The 23,809-nt window shown below is 36.1% G+C and overlaps 1 protein-coding gene across 1 annotated transcript in view; it reads right to left on the bottom strand.

Moving 5' to 3' along the window:
- slc4a5a (solute carrier family 4 member 5a) overlaps window positions 1–23,809 on the bottom strand; it is a 39,856-nt gene that overhangs the window by 13,323 nt on the left and 2,724 nt on the right. Inside the window, exons 2-16 of the mRNA XM_051110325.1 lie at window positions 23,632–23,687; window positions 19,448–19,675; window positions 15,077–15,209; window positions 12,048–12,208; window positions 11,686–11,841; window positions 10,173–10,268; window positions 9,828–9,883; window positions 6,885–7,042; window positions 6,694–6,781; window positions 6,389–6,543; window positions 6,180–6,308; window positions 3,904–4,078; window positions 3,584–3,717; window positions 3,091–3,362; window positions 62–96 (exon numbers count right to left, since the gene is read on the bottom strand). Of these exons, the coding sequence (XP_050966282.1) occupies window positions 62–96; window positions 3,091–3,362; window positions 3,584–3,717; window positions 3,904–4,078; window positions 6,180–6,308; window positions 6,389–6,543; window positions 6,694–6,781; window positions 6,885–7,042; window positions 9,828–9,883; window positions 10,173–10,268; window positions 11,686–11,841; window positions 12,048–12,208; window positions 15,077–15,209; window positions 19,448–19,675; window positions 23,632–23,686 (2,031 nt within the window). The 5' untranslated portion in view covers window position 23,687. The remainder of the gene's footprint in view (window positions 1–61; window positions 97–3,090; window positions 3,363–3,583; window positions 3,718–3,903; window positions 4,079–6,179; window positions 6,309–6,388; window positions 6,544–6,693; window positions 6,782–6,884; window positions 7,043–9,827; window positions 9,884–10,172; window positions 10,269–11,685; window positions 11,842–12,047; window positions 12,209–15,076; window positions 15,210–19,447; window positions 19,676–23,631; window positions 23,688–23,809) is intronic.

The following is a 23,809-nucleotide window of genomic DNA, read 5'->3' as shown; positions in this document are numbered from 1 at the left end:
TAATCTAATCTGAGCTCATGCTAACACAGATGTGAGTGAGGTGAAGACATGAGGCACTTACACCAAAAAGAGCAGAGGAATTATCTGGCACTGGGACTACAACACCGAAGATCATTGGTGCCACTGAACAAACAGAGAGAGGGAGAATCAGAGAGGAAAATGAGCACAACAAATGGAAATCTGAATAGTACTTTGTTAGACGGATTTATCCAGGATCAAAGCCAGCTTTGGCAACTGTAAATGACAATAAAATGCTGATTTGTTGTTTGAAACAATCCAGCATGCCTACTTTCAACTACTTTCAAAAAACCTCACTGCTATTTTATATTCACAGCTGCAAGCCATATGATAAAATACAAACTCTTTACAAAAAAACATGCTATTTGTCCAGTTTAAACTTATGCTTATGGAGAAGTACTCACATCAGTCAGAGGCCACGTTTGGGGTTTGCAGCAAAAACAAACATAATACAAATAAGTTACAGTAATCACATGCTCAGCCAGTTCTCTTCAAACACCCAAACAAACTTTGTTCAATCAAGAAATTAATATTGGACATTGTAATTAATGCATATTGACAGTGCAATGACTCCAGAGTGAACATTATTCTGTAACACTGTACAATAAGGTTTGATTCCTTACCCTAAGTTAATAGATAAAGTATGATGAAAAAAACAATGAATCATACTTCTACAGCATATTAATCCACATTAATGTTCATTTTACAGTATGTGGGTCATTCCACAAAATCGGTGCCTTTCACATCCCTAAGAAATAATCAAACATATATTTAATATAACAACAAATAAATGTGCAATTCAAAAACATAATAATACTATGTATGCTTTCATCAATATTACATAAAAAAGTCAATTAAATATTATTTCAAATAATTTAAATAGCATTTACGCTGGTAAGGGTAAGGTTTTTGGCCTGTCCCTCACTATGATTTTTCTTTTCTCAGCAGGACTTTTAATTTGCAAAATGAAGATAATATATAATATAATGATAGAAAAATCACATTTGCATGTTGTTTTAAATATATAGTCTAATTGTTAAGCAATGTTTTTGCATTAGTATGCATTTTTTCTATAAAATATTAATCATTTTATTGGTGTCTCCTGATTTTATGTCAGCCCTGTTACCCTCATCAAAAAAAAACCTTGTAAAATAATGTACATTCAAGTGACATCATTTCTAGGAAGTTACATCATCTCTCAACTAGGATTCTAAAACTCATATAATGTTCTATTTTTGATGATTTCTGAGACTTAACTGAGGGGGGGCCAACATGCAATGTCAATCCTGTTACCATTTTTTTTAAAATGTAAATTTAAACAATTATTTCTTGCATTTAATATAATCAATATCTAAATGTAAAATCATTTCAAAGTGTACAATATGTGCTTTTGTAAACTTGACAATTAGCTAGCAATTAGCAAATTTGTTTGAAATCATCAAACCTGTTACTGTTTAGAGTAACAGATGTTGACGTGGGTAAAAGGGATGAAATTGATTAGGTTTTACCCTGTTTTTAAAGACTGCCTGTGTAAAATTCAAACATTTTAAAGGTCACACTCACACTCAGGTACATTATTGAGCTAATGCTCATATCATTCAGTGGCATATGAGTTCTAATAAAACCTAGTAACGCTTGTCTCGGTAACAGGGTTGACAAAAATACAAAAACATGAGGTAGAGAAATAATAGAGTAAAATAATAAAGTACGTAGCCTGAGATGGCATCTTCATTAAAAAAAAAATTGATTAAACTTATGATTACGATTTATGATATTTTGATTTAAATAAAATAAACAAATAAACAAACAAATAAAACATAGCCTAATTATCATGTAAATTTTAAAGACAGGCAAGTACTCTTAAATCCCCTAAGATACAAAAAGTAAAAAAAAAAAATTCAAAAACTAGAAAACTAAAAATGATTTAAAGCTAAAACAAAATGTAAAATTTAAAAATTAAAACAGGGTTCAAGCACTTTAAGGCATTTAATCACATACGAAAAAAGACATTACGTATTATTAAGCAAGCCTGTAACCACCTAAATCAATGATTAAAAAGCATTTTTGGCAAACCCAGGTAATTTACCACAGAAATATAATGATTTTGAACGTTTATGACTATTATAGCGCCACCTATGGTCAGATTTTTATAAAACTTGCCTGTTTAAAATCATCTGACGCATGTGCTCACACAGTTTCATGTAGTTTTGATTTTTCATTTAGGATTTATAGGCTTTTGGGTATATTTGGCCATCCCTCTTTTAAAAATTACCCCATATAGCTACCCAAAGGGTAAAGCTCAAATTTATTATTATTTTTTTTTTTTTTTGATAATTATTGATCTACACAGTCCAGAGAATCGTGCTCCAGTGGTTATATTGAGGTTGCACGAAAAACCTAGGACTAGTTTGCAAAAGTAGGTTCTCAACAAATCCAAAACACACAGAAATTTTGCTGATAATTCATCATGAGCCAAAGATTCCAACGATATAAGACACCTGAGTCTGCGACTAACGGTTTAGGGGATATGAGTGATTTCATACTTTTGAATGCTGTAGCGCCACAATCAGGCCGATTGGGGTGAGACTTGGTGATGTTGTAAACAGTGTGAGTGCTAAGTTTCAAGTCTGTGCAGCTTATGGTTTGGTCTGCTCAATCACTTTTAGATGGAGAATGCTGATCCTTGGCTATTCTAACAATTACAATAGGGCTTCAGCACTACATGCTTGAACCTCTAATTTAAAAAAAAAAAAAGATTAACATTATTAACTATAAGTATTACTAACATCACAGATAACACAGATAAATATGAGCTGACATTGACAAAGTAGCATTTTTTTAAATTCTAGATTAATAAATGCTAGAAAAATGGTTGGTCATTGCTAGTTCATCATACCTAATGCATTAACTAATGTAAACTAATTGCACCTTATTGTAAAGTGTTAGCTTTTATTCTTAGTGTGTAAATCCTGACACACTAATTAATGCAAATTTGCTCTATGTCTAATTCACTTCACAATTAATTTTCCACTTTTTCAGAGCTGACGTGCTGTAAGCCAAGAATGGACTTACTCGGGTCTGGTGCCAAACACTCGCACTTGTAGGCCGTAACATAGTCTGGTTTGAAGTCGATGTTGATGGGATAGTACTTGAAGGCTCCCACCATCTTCTTGATAGCATCAGAGATAAAAATGAAGGAAATGAGGCTAGAGAAGCCTTCCTCTGTGAAGCGCGTCATGTACTTTATGATGTAACTGGCATCCGTTGCGACCAGGAGAAAGCACTGCGCGCAGGAGTGCATTCCGATCCACAGTCGAAGCTCCATGTAATCGATCCCATTATTTCTGAGGAAAAGAAAGTTTAAAGAAACAATAAAAGAGAGATAAATGCAAGAGCAGTGAACACTAGAGAGTAAGCGAGAAGTCACTTATTTGCATCAGTGAAGATGGATGATTTATGATGGGCTTTTAAAGGGTTGATGAAAGTGAGCAATCAGGGCTGCACTGTATTGTCTTCGATAACAAACTGTGAAATTATGATGGATCGGTGTGGATGACTCTCTCACTTGCTGAATTCATAAAGCAGTTTCTCGAAGATGAGGATGGGGCCTGTTGAGCTGAGAATAATGAGGGGTTGACCACCAAACAAGCAGAATACCGTTCCTGCTAGAGCAGTGCCCAAAAAACTCTCCATCACACCCTGAAAGAGAGTTAAACAGGGAGAGAGACATGGAAACAAGGTGAGAAAGAGAGAGATGAAAAAGAAGACAGCTATAGATGAAGCTAGGTCACAAGCATGCTTGTTAACTTCTCCAGAAAAGACGACGACATGCAAATTTAAACAAACTGTCATGTTCTGTGTCAAGTGGAAAACTGCAAGGTGTACCTGGTAATTGTCTGTGGCATCCCCTAGAAGGCCCCCAAAGGTGATTGCATTGGTTATGCAGCCCAGATAGATGAAGAGCACCGCAGAGATGGACTGAATGTGGAAGCCTTCATAAAAGTCGCTGGGGTACCAGGGGAGCTTCCTCTTGATGTCAAGGAAAAGGCCGCCACAGAACCTGTCCCGTAAACATAGATGTTTAATCCATTATTCAACAGAGACCTGTCCTCTTTAGCTTGTATTAGACAGACAGACAGAGGTGAGCTCTATCTTGATTATTAGCACCAAGTACCGGCACCCATTTTCTATCTCTGAGTCCTCACAAGCCCTCGAGTGTAAGTGCCAAAAAGCGCATTACATTTTCCGTTTTTCACATATTGATCAAGATACGGACTCTCCTGAACCTCAGAGCTGAGGTATCTTTCAATTATTTGCGAAGACAGATAAGGCTGGAACACTTTGAGCTCCTGAAACTCAAGCTATAGCCAAAAGTAAGGGTTTTTCAAATTTGCTTTAGAGGCTCTGCAAGGTCGAAGTACAAGAATGTCAGGTCCTGTCTGCAGGGCTATAATCATTCAGAACTTAATTGCAGATGTCATTTCAATTTCAATGAACAAATGGAGGTGGCAAACAGGATGTAGAAATAAATTTGCTTTGGCTCTGGAATGTTTATTTGTTTATTTTATTTGGCCAGTTTGACGGCTCAGGCAGAATATATACTTAATTACTTCCCTCCAACTATTAGCCCTCTTTTTTATTTTCCATTTAAATTGACAAAACTAAATAAAGTAATTCACAGTTCATGCAGACTTTAAAAATCATTTAAGTTTAGAGGTTTGTATGCCTTATGGATAGAAGAAAAGAAATATATAGCATTAGCTGGGTGGGTGGATGGATGGATAGATGGATGGAAAAAAGAAATATATAACATTGGATGGATGGATGGAAGAAAAGAAAAATATAACATTGGATGGATGGATGGAAGAAAAGAAATATATAACATTGGATGGATGGATGGAGGATGGAAGAAAATAAATATATAACATTGGATGGATGGATGGATGGAAGAAAAGAAATATATAACATTGGATGGATGGATGGATGGATGGATGGATGGATGGAAGAAAAGAAATATATAACATTGGATGGATGGATGGATGGAAGAAAAGAAATATATAACATTGGATGGATGGATGGATGGATGGATGGATGGATGGATGGAAGAAAATAAATATATAACATTGGATGGATGGATGGATGGATGGATGGAAGAAAATAAATATATAACATTGGATGGTTGGATGGTTGGATGGAGGATGGAAGAAAAGAAATATATAACATTGGATGGATGGATGGATGGATGGAAGAAAAGAAATATATAACATTGGATGGATGGATAGATGGATGGATGGATGGATGAAAGAAAAGAAATATATAACACTGGATGGTTGGATGGATGGATGGATGGAGGATGGAAGAAAAGAAATATATAACATTGGATGGATGGATGGATGGATGGATGGATGGATGGAAGAAAAGAAATATGTAACATTGGATGGATGGATGGATGGATACAAGGAAGAAAAGAAATATAACACTGGATGGATGGATGGATGGAAGGATGAAAGGAAGAAAAGAAATATATAACATTGGATGGATGGATGGATGGATGGATGGAGGATGGAAGAAAAGAAATATATAACATTGGATGGATGGATGGATGGAAGGATGAAAGGAAGAAAAGAAATATATAACATTGGATGGATGGAAGAAAAGAAATATAACACTGGATGGATGGATGGATAGATAGAAGAAAATAAATATAACATTGGATGGAAGAAAAGAAATATATAACATTGGATGGATGGATGGATGGATGGATGGATGGAATGGATGGAAGAAAAGAAATACAGCATTGGATGGATAGATGGATGGATGGATGGAAGAAAATAAATATATAACATTGGATGGTTGGATGGAGGATGGAAGAAAAGAAATATATAACATTGGATGGATGGATGGAGGAAAATAAATATATTACATTGGATGGATGGATGGATGGATGGAAAGGATGAAAGGAAGAAAAGAAATATATAACATTGGATGGATGGAAGAAAAGAAATATATAACATTGGATGGATGGATGGATGGATGGATGGATGGAAGAAAAGAAATACAACATTGGATGGATGGATTAATGGATGGATGGAAGGAAGAAAAGAAACATATAACATTGGATGGATGGATGGATGGATGGATGGATAGATGGATGGACCCACCTCCCTGTATATGCCAACTCTTCTCCAAGCTCATGTGGAACAGGCATCTCCTCATCCTCGCCAACAGGCCCTCCACCACCTGCTGTCCCATTCATCTGACCGAGCTCATTGAGGGAAAAGACAGACTTCCTGTCCGAGAAACAGAGGAATGTTAAGATGGGAAGCATATGGGAAGAACAAAGATTGAGCAGAAGAACAATTAGCTTTACCTTTTGTCTGCTGAGGGAATTTTTTTGGGGGGTTCTATGCGAATTTTGGGGTCCCATTCTCCAGGCGGAAGCACAATCACCTCATCCAGAAACTCATCAATGCCAGCAATCAGATCCTCTCGGTCCCTGGCTTTATAAGCTACATCACTGAAGAGCTGTGGATAAAACAGAGGAAATCAATGTCTGATCAGTTTATATTCTTACCCAATTTTATTTGGAAGAATTGCACATTAAGGATGGTAAGAACTTAATGTAGACTAAATGAAAAAATGTATTGCATTAAAAAACAAAACAATCAAACTTACATCATCCACCATGAGCGTTGCAATGGCCCGTCCAATCTCATTGTAAGATTTGGCTTTGCCAGGAGGCCCAAGTAGCACAAACAAGAATCTGTCCATTAAGAGAAAACACATTAAAAACTTAATTTTAGTATATTACTTTTTTCATCACTTTTCTGCAGACATATTTTGAGTTTTATTTGCAAAGCTGTTACCTGGTGGGCACCGGGACTTCCGTCAGACCACCAAGAGTGGTGGCCTGAGATAGCCGAACGAAGGCAACAAAGGGTTTTTCTAAGAAGTCCACTTCTCCCACCAGAACATTTGATGCCTCTGCATCTCTGGGGATTTTTTTCATGAACTTGTTCTTTAGCTGAAATGAAAGTGAACAAAAAAAAGAATAATATAAAATGATTTAGTATATACAGTAGGATTATGTTGTACTTTAACCCTTGTATTCCATTACAGAACCCTCATGTTGTCATTTAACACTTTCGTTCTCTCACAGGACTCTTATGTTATAATTTAACCCTTCTGTTTCATCACAGGTTTCTTATATTGTCATTTAACCCTTCTGTTCCATCAAATGACTCACATGTTGTCATTTAACCCTTTTGTTCCATCATCTGATGGTTAAGTTGTCATTTTAACACTTTTGTTTTATCATATAACTGCTGTGTTGTGATTTAACCCTTCTATTCCATTATATGACCCTTATGTGGTCATATAATCCTTCTGTTCCATCATAGGATCTTACATTGTAATTTAATCCTTCTGTTCCATAACAGGACTTTCATGTTGTCATTTAACCCTTTCTGTTTCTAATACAGGTCTTATATGTTTCCATTTAACCCTTTTGTTCTCTCATAGGACATTTATATTCTCATTTAATAATTCAGTTCCATCATAGGATCTCATGTTGTAATTTAATCCTTCTGTGCTATCACAGGACTCTTATGTTGTCATTTAACCCTTTTGTTGTTCTATCATAGAACCCTAATGTTGTCATTTAACCCTTTTGTTGTTCTATCATAGGACCCTAATGTTGTCATTTAACCCTTTTGTTCCATCACCTGATGGTTAAGATTTCCTTTTAACATTTTTGTTCCATCATAGAACCTTTATGTTGTCAATTAACCCTTCTATTCCATTATAGGACACTTATGTTTTTATTTAACCCTTCTGCTCCATCATAAAATCTTATGTTGTAATTTAATCCTTCTGTTCCATAACAGAACTTTCATGTTGTCATTAAACCCTTTCTGTTCCATCACAGAACTCGTATGTTGTCATCTAAACCTTTTTTGACCTATCATAGGACCCTTATGTTATCATTTAACTCTTTTGTTCCATCATCTGATAGTTAAGTTGTTATTTTAACTCTTTTTTTTAAACTCTTTTAACCTTTATGTTCTCATTTAACCCTTCTGGTGCATCATGGGCTCTTATGTTGTAATTTAATCCTTCTGTTCCTTCAAAGGACTGTTATGCTGTCATTTAATTCTTCTGTTCTATCATTAACATTTTTGTTCCATAATAGAACCTTTAGGCTGTCAATTAACCCTTCTATTCCATTATAGGACCCATATGTTTTCATTTAACCCTTCTGTTCTATCATAGGACACTTATGTTGTCATTTAACCCTTTTATTCCATCATCTGATGGTTAAGTTGTCATTTAACAGTTTTGTTTTATTGTTTTTGAAAGAGGTCTCTTATGCGTAGAAAATTTGATCAAAATATTGTTTAACAGTAATAATGTCAAATAATATCGGAATGAAAAAATCCTACTTAATAACTTATTGTAAACTAATTGTAAAAATTGTGATATATTTGTTTAGGATTCTCTAATAAATAGAACATTCAAAAGAACGGCAAATAATTTGTAGCATTATAAATGTCTTTATGCCAAAAATAGTAATTTGTGAAGGATCACAAAACCAGTCATAATTTATTCAAAAGCTGAATATATAGGCGTTCTATTGATGTATGGTTTGTTAGGATAGGACAATATTTGGCAGAGATACAACTATTAGAACATCTAGAATCTAAGGGTGCAAAAAATCAAAATACTGAGAAAATCGCCTTTAAAGTTGTCCAAATGAAGTTCTTAGCAATGCATATCACTAATCAAAAATTAAGTTTTGATATATTTACGGTAGTAAATTTACAAAATATCTTAATGGAACATGATCTTTACTTAATATCCTATTGATTTTTGCTATAAAGGAAAAAACGATAATTTCGACCCATACACTGTGTTGTTGGCTAGTGCTACAAATATACCCGTGCCACTTAAGACTGGTTTTGTGGTCCAGGGTCACATATATATAGTCTTACGGCAAAATCATGTTGTTTTAGTCCACCTAATGAAAGCTTTCTGTTCAGGCACACAAGGCTAACATTTTAAAAGTAAAAATAATGAAAACTTTGCTCTTCTAATACATCTTCGTGACCAAAAGCAGGACAGTTATAAATGAGTGTCGTGACTGGTGGCTTTAGCAATGTACATTGTGCGCCCATAGACATTTTCCAGAGGGATCGGACCGCAGCTCCCGGGTATCTCTCTGCATGTGAGAGCTCAGCACGAGGACCACACAGTCGGATGGCACGTTTCCCGAATTACGGATCAATACCGACCCAGACACCAGGCCACAGCAAAGCATGGCATATCAGATTGACAGAGCCACACACAATCACAGTGACCTCTTCATAAGAACATACTAGCATGTGTGCTGTAGTTTAATTTTAGGACAACAAAATCAAAATTGTGTCAAATACATAAATACAATTATGTTAACAGCACAAATTCTAAATATAAAATGCCTATTTGCTAAAAGGAACGGCTGAATGGCTGGTGATTTCTTTTGGACCTTAAAAACAGTATTCTTGGAGTTCTAGCTAAAAATATATCTTTTAAATTTCTTATTTTAAAACATGTTGATTTCACTTATACACCATATTCCGATAAGAAAGCAAAAGAGACTTGAATTTGTTAAGCCAGTCTGGAAAACTGGTCACAGCAGCTAAAAATAGCTTCAAAGCAAATACAAAAGAGTGCAGCTGCTATTGTGAACTATACAAAGGCTGCTGTGCCTTGACAAATTGTGGCTTTTTAGTTTTTACTATATGTATAGATACAGACACACTGTGACTCACCTGGTCTGTGCTTGGTGTGTCTGCAATGTCATTCATACTCCTGCTTTGAGCGTGGCCTGCAGACACACAAGCACAAATACACAGAAATGTCATTACAAATATTTCATCAAAATGATAAATATTCGCTAAGTCATTCTATTTGGCAACTAATCTGACTCTCTAACTAAACTCTTGCTGGGCAGCTTTAATGAAAAAGCTTTATATAAAAATGCAATGTTGATCAATCACACTATCATAAGCAGAAAGAACTGATTTTTATCAAATTAACAGATCACTAAATAATTAAAAATACTTATTAAAAATTGAGACAAGGATCAAAGGATGAAAGGGGGCACATAGACTCACGTAGTCTGCCATAGTTGGCTGCTTGTTTGGTTCGCAGATCTTCTGTAGAACGGTTAAAATTTGCTCCAGCAGCAGGGGTTCGGGCTGGGCTTCGTGCTATGAGAGGCAAGCGACACAACTTTTGTAATTAACCATTAAGCAGGCAATGTTTTTCTAATAAGCTGATGCTAATGAACTGCGCAAAAAGGAGAGCAATGAAATAACCCATGGACAGAAATGAAATGGGATTGGGACTGTTCACCAAAAAGCCTATTATCTAGTCACCCTTATGTCATTTGAAGCCCTTATCATCTTATTCAGCCATGCTCAAGTCAAATTTAACAAAGGCCATGTCAGTCTTGTATAAACAACAAAATTGGATGGTGACCAATGGCTGTCCAGCTCAAAAAAAAAAAGCCCAAAACATTAAAGAAAATTTGCTGGTCAATTTTTCTGAGCTTGATATGCACTTTGTGTGGAAAAGAGCAGCCTGAAGGTTCTGCCGATAAACTTGTTTTGTTTTGGGACTATGCAACTATTACAGAAGGTTCAAACGCTCACTGATGCTTCAGAAGGAAAAACCATGCATTAAGAGATGGGGGGTGAAAACTTTTGAATAGAAAGAGCATGTGTACATTTTTCTTATTTTGCCTGAATATCATATTTTTTTCATTTAGTACTGCCCTTCCGCAGCTACAGAAGATGTTTCCCAGACGACAAAATAAGTTAAATTTACCCTGATCTTCAAATTCAAAAAGTTTTCACCCCCCAGCTCTTACTGCATCGTGTTACCTTCTGGAGCATCAGTGAGCATTTGAACCTTCTGTTATAGTTCAATATGAGTCCCTCAGTTGTCCTCAGTGTGAAAAGATGGATCTCAAAATCATACAGTCATTGTTGGAAAGGGTTCAAATACACAAAAATGCTGGAAAACCAAAGAATTTGTGGGACCCGAAGGATTTTTCTGAAGAACAGCAGGCTGTTTAACTGTTCAGGACAAACAAGGGACTCATGAACAACTATCACTAAACAAAAAAAACACAGCTGTGGATCATTCAGGTAATAACACAGTATAAAGAATCGAGGGGATGTAAACTTTTGAACCAGGTCATTTTTATAAATTCAACTATTATTTTCTCTTGTGGACTATATGTAAACATCTTTTATGTGAAATATCTTATTCAGGTCAGTACTAAATAAACAATAACATGTATTTTGTATGATCCCTCTTATTAAAATAATTAACATTTTTAATGATTCTGAAAGGGGGATGTAAACTTTTGACCTCAACTGCAAGTGTGAGCAGATAATGATCATTTTCAGATGTACTGCTATTTTAAGAAAACAAGCAATTAGGTTGCATTATACCTGAAGATGCACACAAAGCATCTGCAAATTGACAACAGAATGATGCAATTCCACTGCAGTGCTATAGTTTAGTTACTGTTCATTTATTCCTTCATTTTTCAACCATGCACAACATGTGTAAGCAAGGATGGAGAGACAGGAAACATTTTAAAGATTGAACACTCACTGCCTGAGCCAGAGCCAGACTTGCCCAGATCTGCAAGGGAGCGATGGATAGGCTTCTTTGTCTGGTGTCTGTGCTTTCTCAACAGGACAAAGCTGATTTTATCTCTCAGCTCAGGACCGATCAAACCTTCCTCTATCTGACGTTCGATGATGTCATCTACAGGAGGCAAAAGTCAAAATGGTTTGCTTTAAAAGAATATTGGTATGAGAGCAAAACATTACAATGCATCACAAAATACTTTTTTGAACTACGCTTCAGTATGCAAGATGATATCTATGGTACAAAAGTTTTAGATGGTTCAAAAACATCAGTAGCTCCCCGTCAGAGGACAAGCCCCCAGAAGAAAGTGCCTGGTTACTGACCGACTATCTGTGGGAGTGAATATCCCTCCAGGTCCAGCAGCACGGTGCCTGTCTGTAGGCATGTCCGCAGTTCAAACAGGCTGTGCAGGGACAGCGTGGAAACGTGGGGTTTGCTCCATCTCTCCCCACCCTCCTCGACCTTCTCCTCAAACTTCACCCACCTGCAGATATACACAGTCACACACACGCATACACAAAGTTGAAGTCAAGCAGAGAAAAAAGGAACTGTACGTTTCTGATGTTGATGTTGTTCTGGTCCAGATGCGGTTTATTTTAAGGTAAAATGTGAAATTTCTGTCTCACTAGAGCAGAAGTGGCCAAACTTTAGTATGAAGGGCTATAAATCAAACTTGATCTGAGTCTGATTTTGGGCCATGGGCTGAAAATAAATGTTGCCATATTAAATTACAAACGAAATGAAATTTAAATGAAAATCATATATATTCTCTACAATTTAATGCATTTTATAACATTTAAGATAAATTAGAAATGAAAATATGCTTCAATGGCATGTTTTTTCCCTCCCTCTTATGATACGACATGAAGGACCAAATCAAAGGCCATCTCAGGCCTGCAGGCCCTGGTTTGAGAATCTATGCACTGTAAAGGCAACTTCAATTCTTCGGCTTAAATGGATTTCAGTTAGTTGCAATCTAGGCTCATGAAAATACATAGCTCTATATACATTTCTGCAACACTGAAATTACGTACCCTACTGCACGTTTTGCGGGAGTTTCAAAATGAAATGTCCAGGGAGTGGCACTAAAACACACATTCAATATGTGACCGTGGCATGTTTTTATTACATTAGTACAGACAAGTATTAATGCATTTTTATTATGCTGCTTGAGGTACGTATTGCAACTGTTCAGAATTTAAATATCCAGGGAGTGTCGCTAAAGTTTAATGCTCTATCGTGTTGGAAATACAGTATCCCTTACACCAAACCCAACTCATAACCTACTTGAAAGTGTTAACAAATGTAAAGGTGATATAAAAATGCATTTGTTGATGCAGCCATGCTATTTTAACTTCCTTATGCGGATTTGAGCTGTTTTGTCGAACCATAGTTTCACACGGTTCGTACCGGAGCTCTTCATCACACAAATACAATGCTGTATCATGTGAGCTACCAAGCAAACCTACTGATTTAGAAAACTCAAGCATATAAAGCTTTATGTGTGACGACAATGTTCAAATGTATCACTTTTTAAACTGTGCAGGATGTTAAAATTGTTAAAAATTCATAACATAATATTCTGCAAGTAATTGTGTAAAAATTAGGCTTTATTAATCAAAACTCTATACCTGTAAATCATACTGTATGTAAAAAGGAATAAACGTCTGAGTTTTAATGCCTCTAGTGTTCATGTTTTGTTCATGAGTTGGTGTGGTTTCAGTGCCGACATCGGACACGCCCCCAACTTTGAGAGCAGAGAATACCGCTTAATTTTTGACGATTTTGAGAACTTATTTTATATACTTGGGTTTTTTTTTATTCAAATTTGGTTGAGTGGTTAATAGTCTCAGCCTCAGACATCACGCCCGCAGACCGCTGGCTGAATGTCTGATGCATATGGTAGTTCAGGAGTTCCAAAGTCGTCATCGGATTGGTTAGTTTATACAGGGAAACACGTGTTGTAAGTTCGCGGCATAGAATCTTTAAAATATGTCCAAGAATTTTACACACTGGTCTATTATGGTTAATAACTAAGTGGGTAAATTTCCACCCCCCTAAACATGACGCGGCACAAAACAAAACGTGATTGGTTTGCCTTACATGCCCCTAAACATGATGCACCACAAAACGAAAAGTGATTGGTTTGCCTTACACACCCCTAAACATGACGCAGCACAAAACGAAACGTGATTGGTTGCTTTACATGTCAGTCATATGGCCTCTTGGGCGGGCCTTGCCCATTTAAAGGGGCCAAGGTTCCCAGACCTTCTACCATAAGTCTGAAGGTCTGGCTACGTGACACTAGGTAGTTAATAACATTTTTCTGTAGTGTGACCAACTCAGAACACATATTTAAAGGTCCACAGAAGCGCAGCTTTGAAACACGCAGCATTATTCTATGTTTTTTGATGAATTTCAACTGAAACAGGAAGACAGGATGGGACATATCAAGCAGCCCCGCCCCCTTTTTAAATTAGCCAATAGTGTTTTGTTTATATCACACTTTATAGCCACTGAGCTGGGTAAAGCCGCATTCGACAGCGTATGACAGCCACAATCTTATCCATATCACTATAAAATATACCATTCTGTGTAGAATTCAAATGTGTCCGATACGCTTTGTGGTTTCATGCATATGATCCGCTCCATGCCATTGTGTCTCTAGACTGGAGCAAACTGTGTTCGCGCTGCCGCAGTTTGTGTGACACAAAGCGAAACCAGACTTTCGCCCCAACAGAATGCATATTTAATATTTACATTATCTGAATCATTCCCGATCCACTATATAGTGCACTACGTGCCATTTACCGTACAGAAAACACCAATTCTGTTAACAAGTGAACAATTTCAGCTGCAGCTTCAGCGTCTGTTTGTAGCATAGGGGGCGGGACACTTGGATTCTAGAGAGCTTTTGATTGGACAGAAAGGTTGATGAGAAGCTGAAATGCAGCGTGATGTCATCAAAATTCTTGATTGGCGGAAGCTAGAGACTGTAAGTTTTGAATGCTTATATCTTGCAAATGCGAATTTTGTCACTGTTTTGAAACACACTAGCTTATAGATAACCTTAAGGCTAACCTATTCATACTAAAAGCCAAAAAATGTCAATTTTGATTTCATGGGGACTTTAAAATAGTTTAACACGGACTGAGCAATGTTTTAAATGTGCCCCAGAGCCACAGGACTATCAGACAAATGGTTTACTGTCAAACAATTTCTGCTGCACATCAAACAGAGTATTTTAATACTACAAAAATACATTCTTTTTTTATTAAAACGATTTTGAATTTCCACAAGTTGTAAGACTACTGATGCCATTTGTGATGCCTTTGTGTGTATGCTTTTATACCTAGCTGATTCTCTCCACTCCAGTTCGTCGCCCTCGTGTTGCAGCGTGTCCATCTCAGTGAAGAGGGTGGGTGTGGGCATGGTTTCTTCATCATCCCCCAAAATGTAGCGCAGCCGCTCTGCTGCTGGGGACACTGTGAGATGAACAGGAAGAGAAGTGATTGCAAACTTGCCCGTTTGGATTTCGCACAGTCAGATAGGAGAATGAGGTGGCCTTCATAAATAAAAAGTGCAGTGGCGTGCAGCACCACACACAGTGAAAGTAGTTGCCCAAAAGTTGAGAAGAAACAACAAAGATACCCGCTGTGTATGTTTGATCCAGTGTTGTGATGGCTGACTGTGCCTGGAGGAACACCGGCGCAGTGTAAGCCATTGTTCATTAATTTTCTGTCTGAGGAATAAAGCTGTGAGCTGTGACTGAAGCTGCATGAGAATCCACTCTGTGCTTATTTTTCTGTGCTTGTCTGAGGTGAAGCCAGGGAGTGTGTGGCAACGTCTGGGTCTTTCTGTTCTTTATTTGTTTTCATTTCTATGCTCAGCATTTCTCAGCTCTAACACCTGTTAGGTACATCTTTATTTCCAACTATGTTTGATAATTTCTGCCTGTTTCATCCTCCATCTGAATTGGCCATGCACGGGCTTCCTGAGGACTAAAGATGACACGTGGAGAATAGAAGCCCGTAGATGTTAATATGTGAATGAGGTACTGCCATAATAAAGACCAGAGAAAGAGTCTGTTTCAGTGCCAGCGAGAGACGGGTTCTTATAAACCTCTAGTCCATTATATGTGACAGAGAAACTGAGAGCTTTATTAAAAAGGCAAGAGGCCAAAAGGCAAATTGTGCTGCTGTTATTGGACACTTCAGTTATCAAAATTCAGCACTATGAAATGTGAACAAGTGATTACTAAGAAGCTGTTGACTAAATTTAAGTTAAAGGCCTAACCATTAAAAAGTTAATCAATGCATGAATTCAGCATTTTTTTTCAGTGATGAAAATTTTATTTTTTAAATATTTATTGTTACTAACAGCGGTATGTCTGTTGAAGCTGCAGTGTGATGAAGTGTAATTACTCACAGCTGAGAGTAAGTGAGGGAAGGAAGATCAATAACACTGAGTTTCATGTCAGCTGCAAAAGGAGGTTATGGCCATTTTTAGTTCATGTCAGAGGCATTAGTGCTGAAAAATGAGAGTTTGTGAGTAGAGCTGCTTAGTCATGATGTTAATTTCCCACAGGTTCCCTTAAAGGAGAAGTCCACTTTCAAAACAAAAATTCACATATAATGTACTCACCCCATTGTCATTCAAGATGTTTATGTCTTAATTTCTTTACGACTGAAGAAAGAATGTTTTTTAAGGAGAACATTTCAGCATTTTTCTCCATATAATGGACTGATATGGTGCTCCGATTCTGAACTTCCAAAATGCAGTTTAAATACGGCTTTAAACGATCCCAAATCTGGTTGTAAACGATCCCAGCTGAGAAAGAAGGGTCTTATCTAGTGTAACGTTCGGTTATTTTCATAAAAACAATACAATTTATATACTTTGAGAGCGTCTGAGATTAAAAAGTATTTAAATTGTATTTCTTTAATGAAAACAACCGATCATTTCTGAAAATACTGTAATGTTTTCCTCAAAAAACATAATTTCTTTACGACTGAAGAAAGAAAGACATGACCATCTTGGATGACAAGGGGGTCAGTACATTATATGTGAATCTTTGTTTTAGAAGTGGACTTCTTTAATTTCCTATGGATTTTATCAGGGTGTTTTTTTAAATAATAAATAAAAAAGTCTATGTTCAAAGTCATTTGAAAAAAAAAACATCCATCTTTTGTCATTTCATCAAGACATAAAATGACATGTCTTAATTAATAAAACTTCTTTTTTTTAAATGTAAGCTGCTAACACTTGCATAACAAGCACTTCTCGTGTTTATTGCCATCTTCTGATAAACTGCTTATTGCTTTCCTCAAGTATAAGTCACTTTGGATAAAAGCATCTGCCAGATGAATAAATGTAAATGTAAATGTAACAAGCAGCACAGACTTCCACACTTGTCTGATTCGACAAGTGCATACAAAATCAACTAAGAAGAGGAAAAGAAACATCTTAGCAACTAACTGAAATAAAGTAAGTACTAAAATACTAAAACTAAGAAAAATGAAAACTAAATATTAAATACTATAAACAAAAAAGCACATACCATTTGTAAAACTTAACAGGGAATGAACTGCCCTTTCTTATTATTTTGTACTGTTCTTTGAGGACCACTTATACTTTTATCAAGATATTTACATCAAAATATGTCATAATTCAGAAATACTAAGCTATTTTCTGTCCTGTTTTGACCCTCCTCATCAGAACGCTCTGCTTGAATATGCACAGCGGATTGTAGACTCGGAAGTAAACGCAGCTTTGATCACTGCTTTGATTGGCTAACAGCTGTGTATGTTTGACAGCCTACATCCTTCATAGGTGAACGCTGCTGTGATTTAGGTTAAAAATGCTTAAATACTTAGTACATATCAGACAATCTGTTGTAACAGACAAAGCAATAGTGACCACATAATAAAAGCAGTTACTCATACTTGTGTGGTGTGGCACAGCATCATCTTTTTGTTTCAATTTTTCAGAAAATTCTGCGTCAAATTGTGCCTTGTTTGTAAGCGAATCCGCGGAAATTAAGTGAACGATAAAATAAAAATAAAGTTCATCCACTCTTTCCTAGTGCTGGGATCAGAAGGAAGGCAATGCAAAGACTGTTTTTCTTCACTTCACACCGCACAGCCTCTTCTTGTACTTGGAGCCATCTTTATTGCTTGGTTTCTGCGAATCCCTGCGTTCACCTCATGAATTGGTGGACGGGGCTTAAAAAGCAGTTTTTATAATAGCAAAAAAGTCTGAGTTCTGAAACTTACAGAATGTTTTTATAGTACAAAGACCTCTAATATGTCAAAAGATCAAGGGAATTTTGATTTCTCAGTTCATGATTTCTTTAAACTAAATTTAAAATGCAACCTGAAAATATACAAATACAGCTAATTCAAAATATTAATAACTGCTATAATAGTTTCGAACATAAATATATCAAAATAACATGTTAGTATTGAAAAGACAAAGTCATCTTTGGGGTAGGATCAGGGCTGTCCCAAGTTGGGACAAGGCCCAGTGAAAGGTAGGCTCGTGGGGGTGGGACCCCTTGGTCTGTCCTGGGTATGACTGCATACCATAAAAGACCTTATTTTCTACATAATTCAAAAACCACTGCTTTAAAAACCCATTGGAAATTCGCTAGAAAATCCATGGCTAATTTCTAAACCTCTCTGGGTTTAGGATTACTGATCAGCTCAATTCCGAATATACCTTAAAAATCAGAACTCATAAATAATGCAATTTAGCACAGGATGTTGTTTTGACCTAAAATATGGCCCATTTCATACATGACAAAAGTATTGTTAGAGTGCTAATTTAGCATAAAAGTAACAAATGAAAGTCATTTTTGAATGTGAGGTTATTTCTTTGTTCTGCGCTGACTTTGATGCCCCGCAAGTTGTTTGTTCTCAAGCGTTTAGAGATGCATCACCATAATTGTTTTTCATGGTCTTCTATTCTGCGGTGACGACTCTATCTTGCCCTCGGCACAGCATGATATTGAGAGTGAGGGTGCGGGGTATATCCGATAAACCAAACTCCGTTTCACACACACAAACAAAGAAATGTATAACGGTATTGCTCCCTATAGTCCCTTTGAATTTGCATTCTCCCTTTCAGATACATTTCTTCGAGTATATTGTCTGTTGCCTGTTTTTTGGATCACAAGTCTGTTGGAACACAATATTGGCAACAAAGAAATATATAGAAATTTCTGGCAAAGTTTTAAGTTTAAATTTAAGACATCATCATATGTGACCCTGAACCACAAAACCATTAATAGCTGAATAAATAGGCTTTCTATTGATTTATGGTTTGTTAGGACAGGACAATATTTGGCTGAGATACAACTATTTGAAAATCTGGAATCTGAGGGAGCAAAAACATCAAAATATTCAAATTAAGTTCTTAGCAATGCATATTACTAATCAAAAATTAAGTTTTGACATATTTACGGTAGGAAATTTACAAAATATCTTTACGGAACATGATCTTTACTTAATGTCCTAATGATTTTTTGGCATTAAAGAAAAATTTTAACCCATACAATGCATTTTTGGCTATTGCTACAAGTATACCCGTGCTACTTAAGACTGTTTTTTTGGTCCAGGGTCACATGTGATGATTATACATAATCATCATATCATGTAATACAGGACACACTTTACAAAACACTAATTTGAATGACTTGTTTTGGAACTGATTAAGGACTTACTGGTTCTGTTGATGTCTGGTGGCAGATTGTGTTCTGGTTGATCCAGGCCTCCCACCTCGAGATCGTACCGGTCTCTGTCATCACAATCATAGTGTTCGTGTCTGTGATGGTCGTGTCTAAGCCTTCGTTCTACATCTGCATCACGACTCGACATGGACGAACGTCTCCTCCTGCGTTTGCGGCGGTAACCGCGGGGCACTGGCACACCAATGTAAATAGACTGATGGTCTGTGGAAGGCACAACACTTTTTCATAAGATTAACGACATATTGTTCAATGTCTTGGATGTCATTGATTTTGAAAAGCAATTTCATGCTCCATAGAAAACGTTCTGCTCACTCAAGCAAACATGATCAAAACCAAAGTGGTATGATCTGGCTTAACTATTGACACAGGCATTCAATACTGACATTGTAGGATCAATATATGCATGCAATAAAATCTTCAAGCTTCCAGTTTTGTCAAAGTACAAACATTTGGTAATTCATGCTAATTATTAGACCAAAGCACCAAAACCAATTATAAATAAGCATAAGCACATAAATATAACAGTTTTTAACACTGATAATAATAATAATAAATATTCTTGAGCACCACATCAGCATATTAAAATGATTTCTGAAGGATCATGTGAGACTGAAGACTGGAGTAATGGCTGCTAAAATGCAGATTTGCCTTTGCAGAAATAAATTACTTTTATAAATATTGATATTGATATTGAAATTGATATTGTTTTACTCAAAAAGATAAAAAAAAAAAATATATATATATATATATATATATATCATACAGACCTAAACCGTCTGAATGTTAGTGTATGTAAGATGGAGAACACCCCTAAGATTCACTGTCAAAAGCACATTTCATACATTATTTCTCAGGGAACAGTTACTTTTGTAATTTCATGTCACAACTACAATTATCCCTCATCTTACTTATGTTTTATCAGATGTGAAGTGGAAGAGGAAAAACTGTCTGGTTAATTGTTAAAGTGAGAGGAAATGTGAAAAACATTTTTAGCTGCTGGCACAGTAATAATAACTACACTAATTTGGACATAATGTGCTTTGTGCAATGTTTCATTTTCTATCTTTTTGAGAGGGCAAAATGGCAGGATTTGTGTGCAGAATGCAGTCTATCAAATCATGACAAGATAATGGAAAGAAGGGGTGAGTGGAATAAAAAGAGCAGGTTTTTCTGGTCCAGTTTTTTAAAGGGTAACCCTAAAGCACATATCTACAAACTTACATAAACTAAGCTATTGCCATAGTCTTTTCTTCTCTATTTTGACACATAAATTCAAGTGAAATGGCTTCTTGAACAAGAAAAAAAAAGTAGAGCAGACTTGATTTTGTCTACTGGGAATTGATTGTAAAAAATGACAGTGATTTTAATGGTAAAAGACTGTAAATATTCTACAGTAAAAATCTATTAATTGGTTAACTGTAAGTTCCCCTACTATATACAGTGAAAAACTGCATTGGGCATTACATGTAATTTACAGTGAAAAAACTTAAATTGACAAACCTAGAATTCACTGTGTTACATTTCACATTTGATGTTTTTTTCATTGAAATGTTCTTCTTAGTTTTTTTCTTATTAGTTGTGTACATTAGGGTTGTATGTTACAACTAATGTTGTTAAAGGAGAGGTCTACTTCCAGAACAACAATTTACAAATAATTTACTCACCCCCTTGTCATCCAAGATGTTCATGTCTTTCTGTTTTCAGTGGTAAAGAAATGATGGTTTTTGAGGAAAACATTTCAGCATTTTTCTTCATATAATGGACTTCACTGGTGCCACGATTTTGAAAAATGTAGTTTAAATGCAGCTTCAAAAGGTTCTAAACGATCCCAGCCGAGGAAGAAGTGGCTTATCTAGCGAAACAATCGGTCTTTTTTTTTCTAAAAATAAAAATTCTGGGATGCGCGTTCACGATGCTATGAATTAGTGATGGGATTGTTCTTGAATGATTAGTTCATATTGAACGGATCTTTAATGTGACTCGGGAAGAACAAGTCGTCTCAGGGAGTGATTCGTTCAAAATCCTATTAGGTTCTGTACTGGAATTAGTTCACCTGTTTTGAGTCTTCGGGTTTTTTTGAGTCGTTCGTTCATCTTATGGGGCTGTCACGTGATGAACGAACGACTCAAACCCGAAAACTTGCCAAATAAGAGGTAAGGTGAGTTAATTAATTAATTAATTAATTAATCTACAATGAATTAATCTTCTCTGTTTCTTATAGTATATTTTTGTCTTGTTTGTAGTGTGATCAACGTTTGTGTAAGCAGTAGCTGTGTTAGGGAAGTAACACGTAACATTTTAACAATATTTTGCTAACATGAATGAAATGACTCGTAAAAAGATTCGTTCATTTTGCTGAACAAGACTCAAAGGTCCGAGTCGGTAAAATGATCCGAACTTCCCATCACTACTACGAATCACATCTAAGTTTAGCGTCTGTGTACTCCGGCTCAAAAAGGTAGAGTATGGCGAAAAACTCTATATGGTGAAAATCTTATTTTCTCCTACAACTTCAGAATTGTCCAACATCGTTGTACCTTTTTTTTTGTACACAGCGTTTGACTTACTTGCACTTTCTTAGTCTCTGTGCATTCGCTTTGTAAACACTGGGTCTATAGTTCTGCGCGACCTTTTGACGTGACTCAGTAGTACTTATTGTCGTGAACGCGAATCTCAGAGCCTGTGCTACATTTTTTTTTCTGCTTAAAAAGTATATAAATTCTTATTTTTCGCTAGATAAGACCCTTCTTCCTCAGCTGGGATCGTTTAGAGCCTTTTAAAGCTGCATTTAAACTGCATTTTGGAAGTTCAAAATCGGGGGGCATAATTGAAGTCCATTATTTGAAGAAAAATGCTGAAATATTTTCCTTAAAAAACATAATTTCTTTACGACTGAGGACAGAAAGACATGAACATCTTGGATGACAAGGGGGTGAGTAAATCGTTGTTCTGGAAGTGAAGGTCTCCTTTAAATGAATGTTTATTGCATTATTTTAGTTTCAAGTGTTTTACCATGATGGTGTTCAATGTTTGTGTGACACTGTGCACCTTAATATATATGTTAGTTTTTAAAAGCAGCTTGTGATTGGACTTTGGTTCATCATGTGATTTTCTACACATATATAAATATATATAAAACCGTATCCACCTTGTTTTTCAATGCGGAAGTAAGCCATTTTCTGGTAATTTGTGAGATTTCCAGTTCATAAGATGACATAGGGAAATAACGAGAAGAATAACGAAGTGCAGTAAACGGTAAAACTGTTTGCACTACAAACCACTGTGTTCGTAATTAAGATAATACATTAAAATAATTTGGTAAAACACACCGGTTTGCAATGTCAAGCAGCAAAATGAGCTGTTTTGTACAGCTAAAAATAGCTGGAAGCGAATGAGACCAGAAGCCACACACATTAAATTTACAAATGGCCGTGCACGCTGTTATAGGACAAATAAGGTGGATACAAAATACACAAAACTACATACAGTTGCTTTAATGTTTAATGACCCCGTATTTTTATCTAATGAGGCAAAATTGTTAAAAATAGCTTTTTTTATTAATTTGTTTATTATTTTACTTTACCTTTGTCATCAGTTTTTAACAACCTAATAATGAGTTAGGGTAAAACAAAGTCCCTTTAAGACACTCGGCCGCCATCTTTGAAATGCCTCTCGTGCATGCAAGTGCAGCTCCTATCTGTTTGAATGGGGAAACATCAGATTCTCCAAAACTGTTTACTAAGCTCAGGATTAAACTCATATTCATATTTGAAAACACTAATGAAATTTGACAACAACAGACTCATAAAACTTGTTTCTTTTGTTCAAATACCGTTAAAAAAGCTTGTTTTTGATGCTAGACCAGTCAGTGTGCCAGTTTCTATAGGAACCAGAGCTTCTAACAGCAGCTGCAGTGACACGATTACTAATCAACGATTGGCTCTTTCGTTTAGAAGACGGGGCTTATTCGCCATATTGGGCGTTGCACTTTCTCCCATTCATAATAGGAGTGCACAGTCTTCCTATATATAAAGTCTTTGGGGAAAAATGTGCTAAATTTGTTCACCAAACACTAACTATTGTAGTGCTGATCGCCTGATTAACCATTCAACCTTGCATTTGTGTGTGTGTGTGGTTTCAAGCCTAAGGCTACTCACCCTCCTCCTCTTCATAACGGTAACGACTGTTACCCATGCCTCGATCATGGTCCATCCTGGGATGATACAAAAAAGTTAATTTATTACTGATAAATATAACAAAGAAAAAATACAAAAAGAAGGCAAACCAAATGCTTATTTCTGTAACATCTTGAAAATATTTAAAATCAGCACTCTT

The sequence above is a fragment of the Labeo rohita genome, chromosome 5 (assembly GCF_022985175.1).
Source record: "Labeo rohita strain BAU-BD-2019 chromosome 5, IGBB_LRoh.1.0, whole genome shotgun sequence".
In the NCBI taxonomy this organism is placed as follows: Eukaryota; Metazoa; Chordata; class Actinopteri; order Cypriniformes; family Cyprinidae; genus Labeo; species Labeo rohita.
Note: the sequence above shows the minus strand (reverse complement) of the source record. Positions and strands in the feature narration are given on the sequence as shown.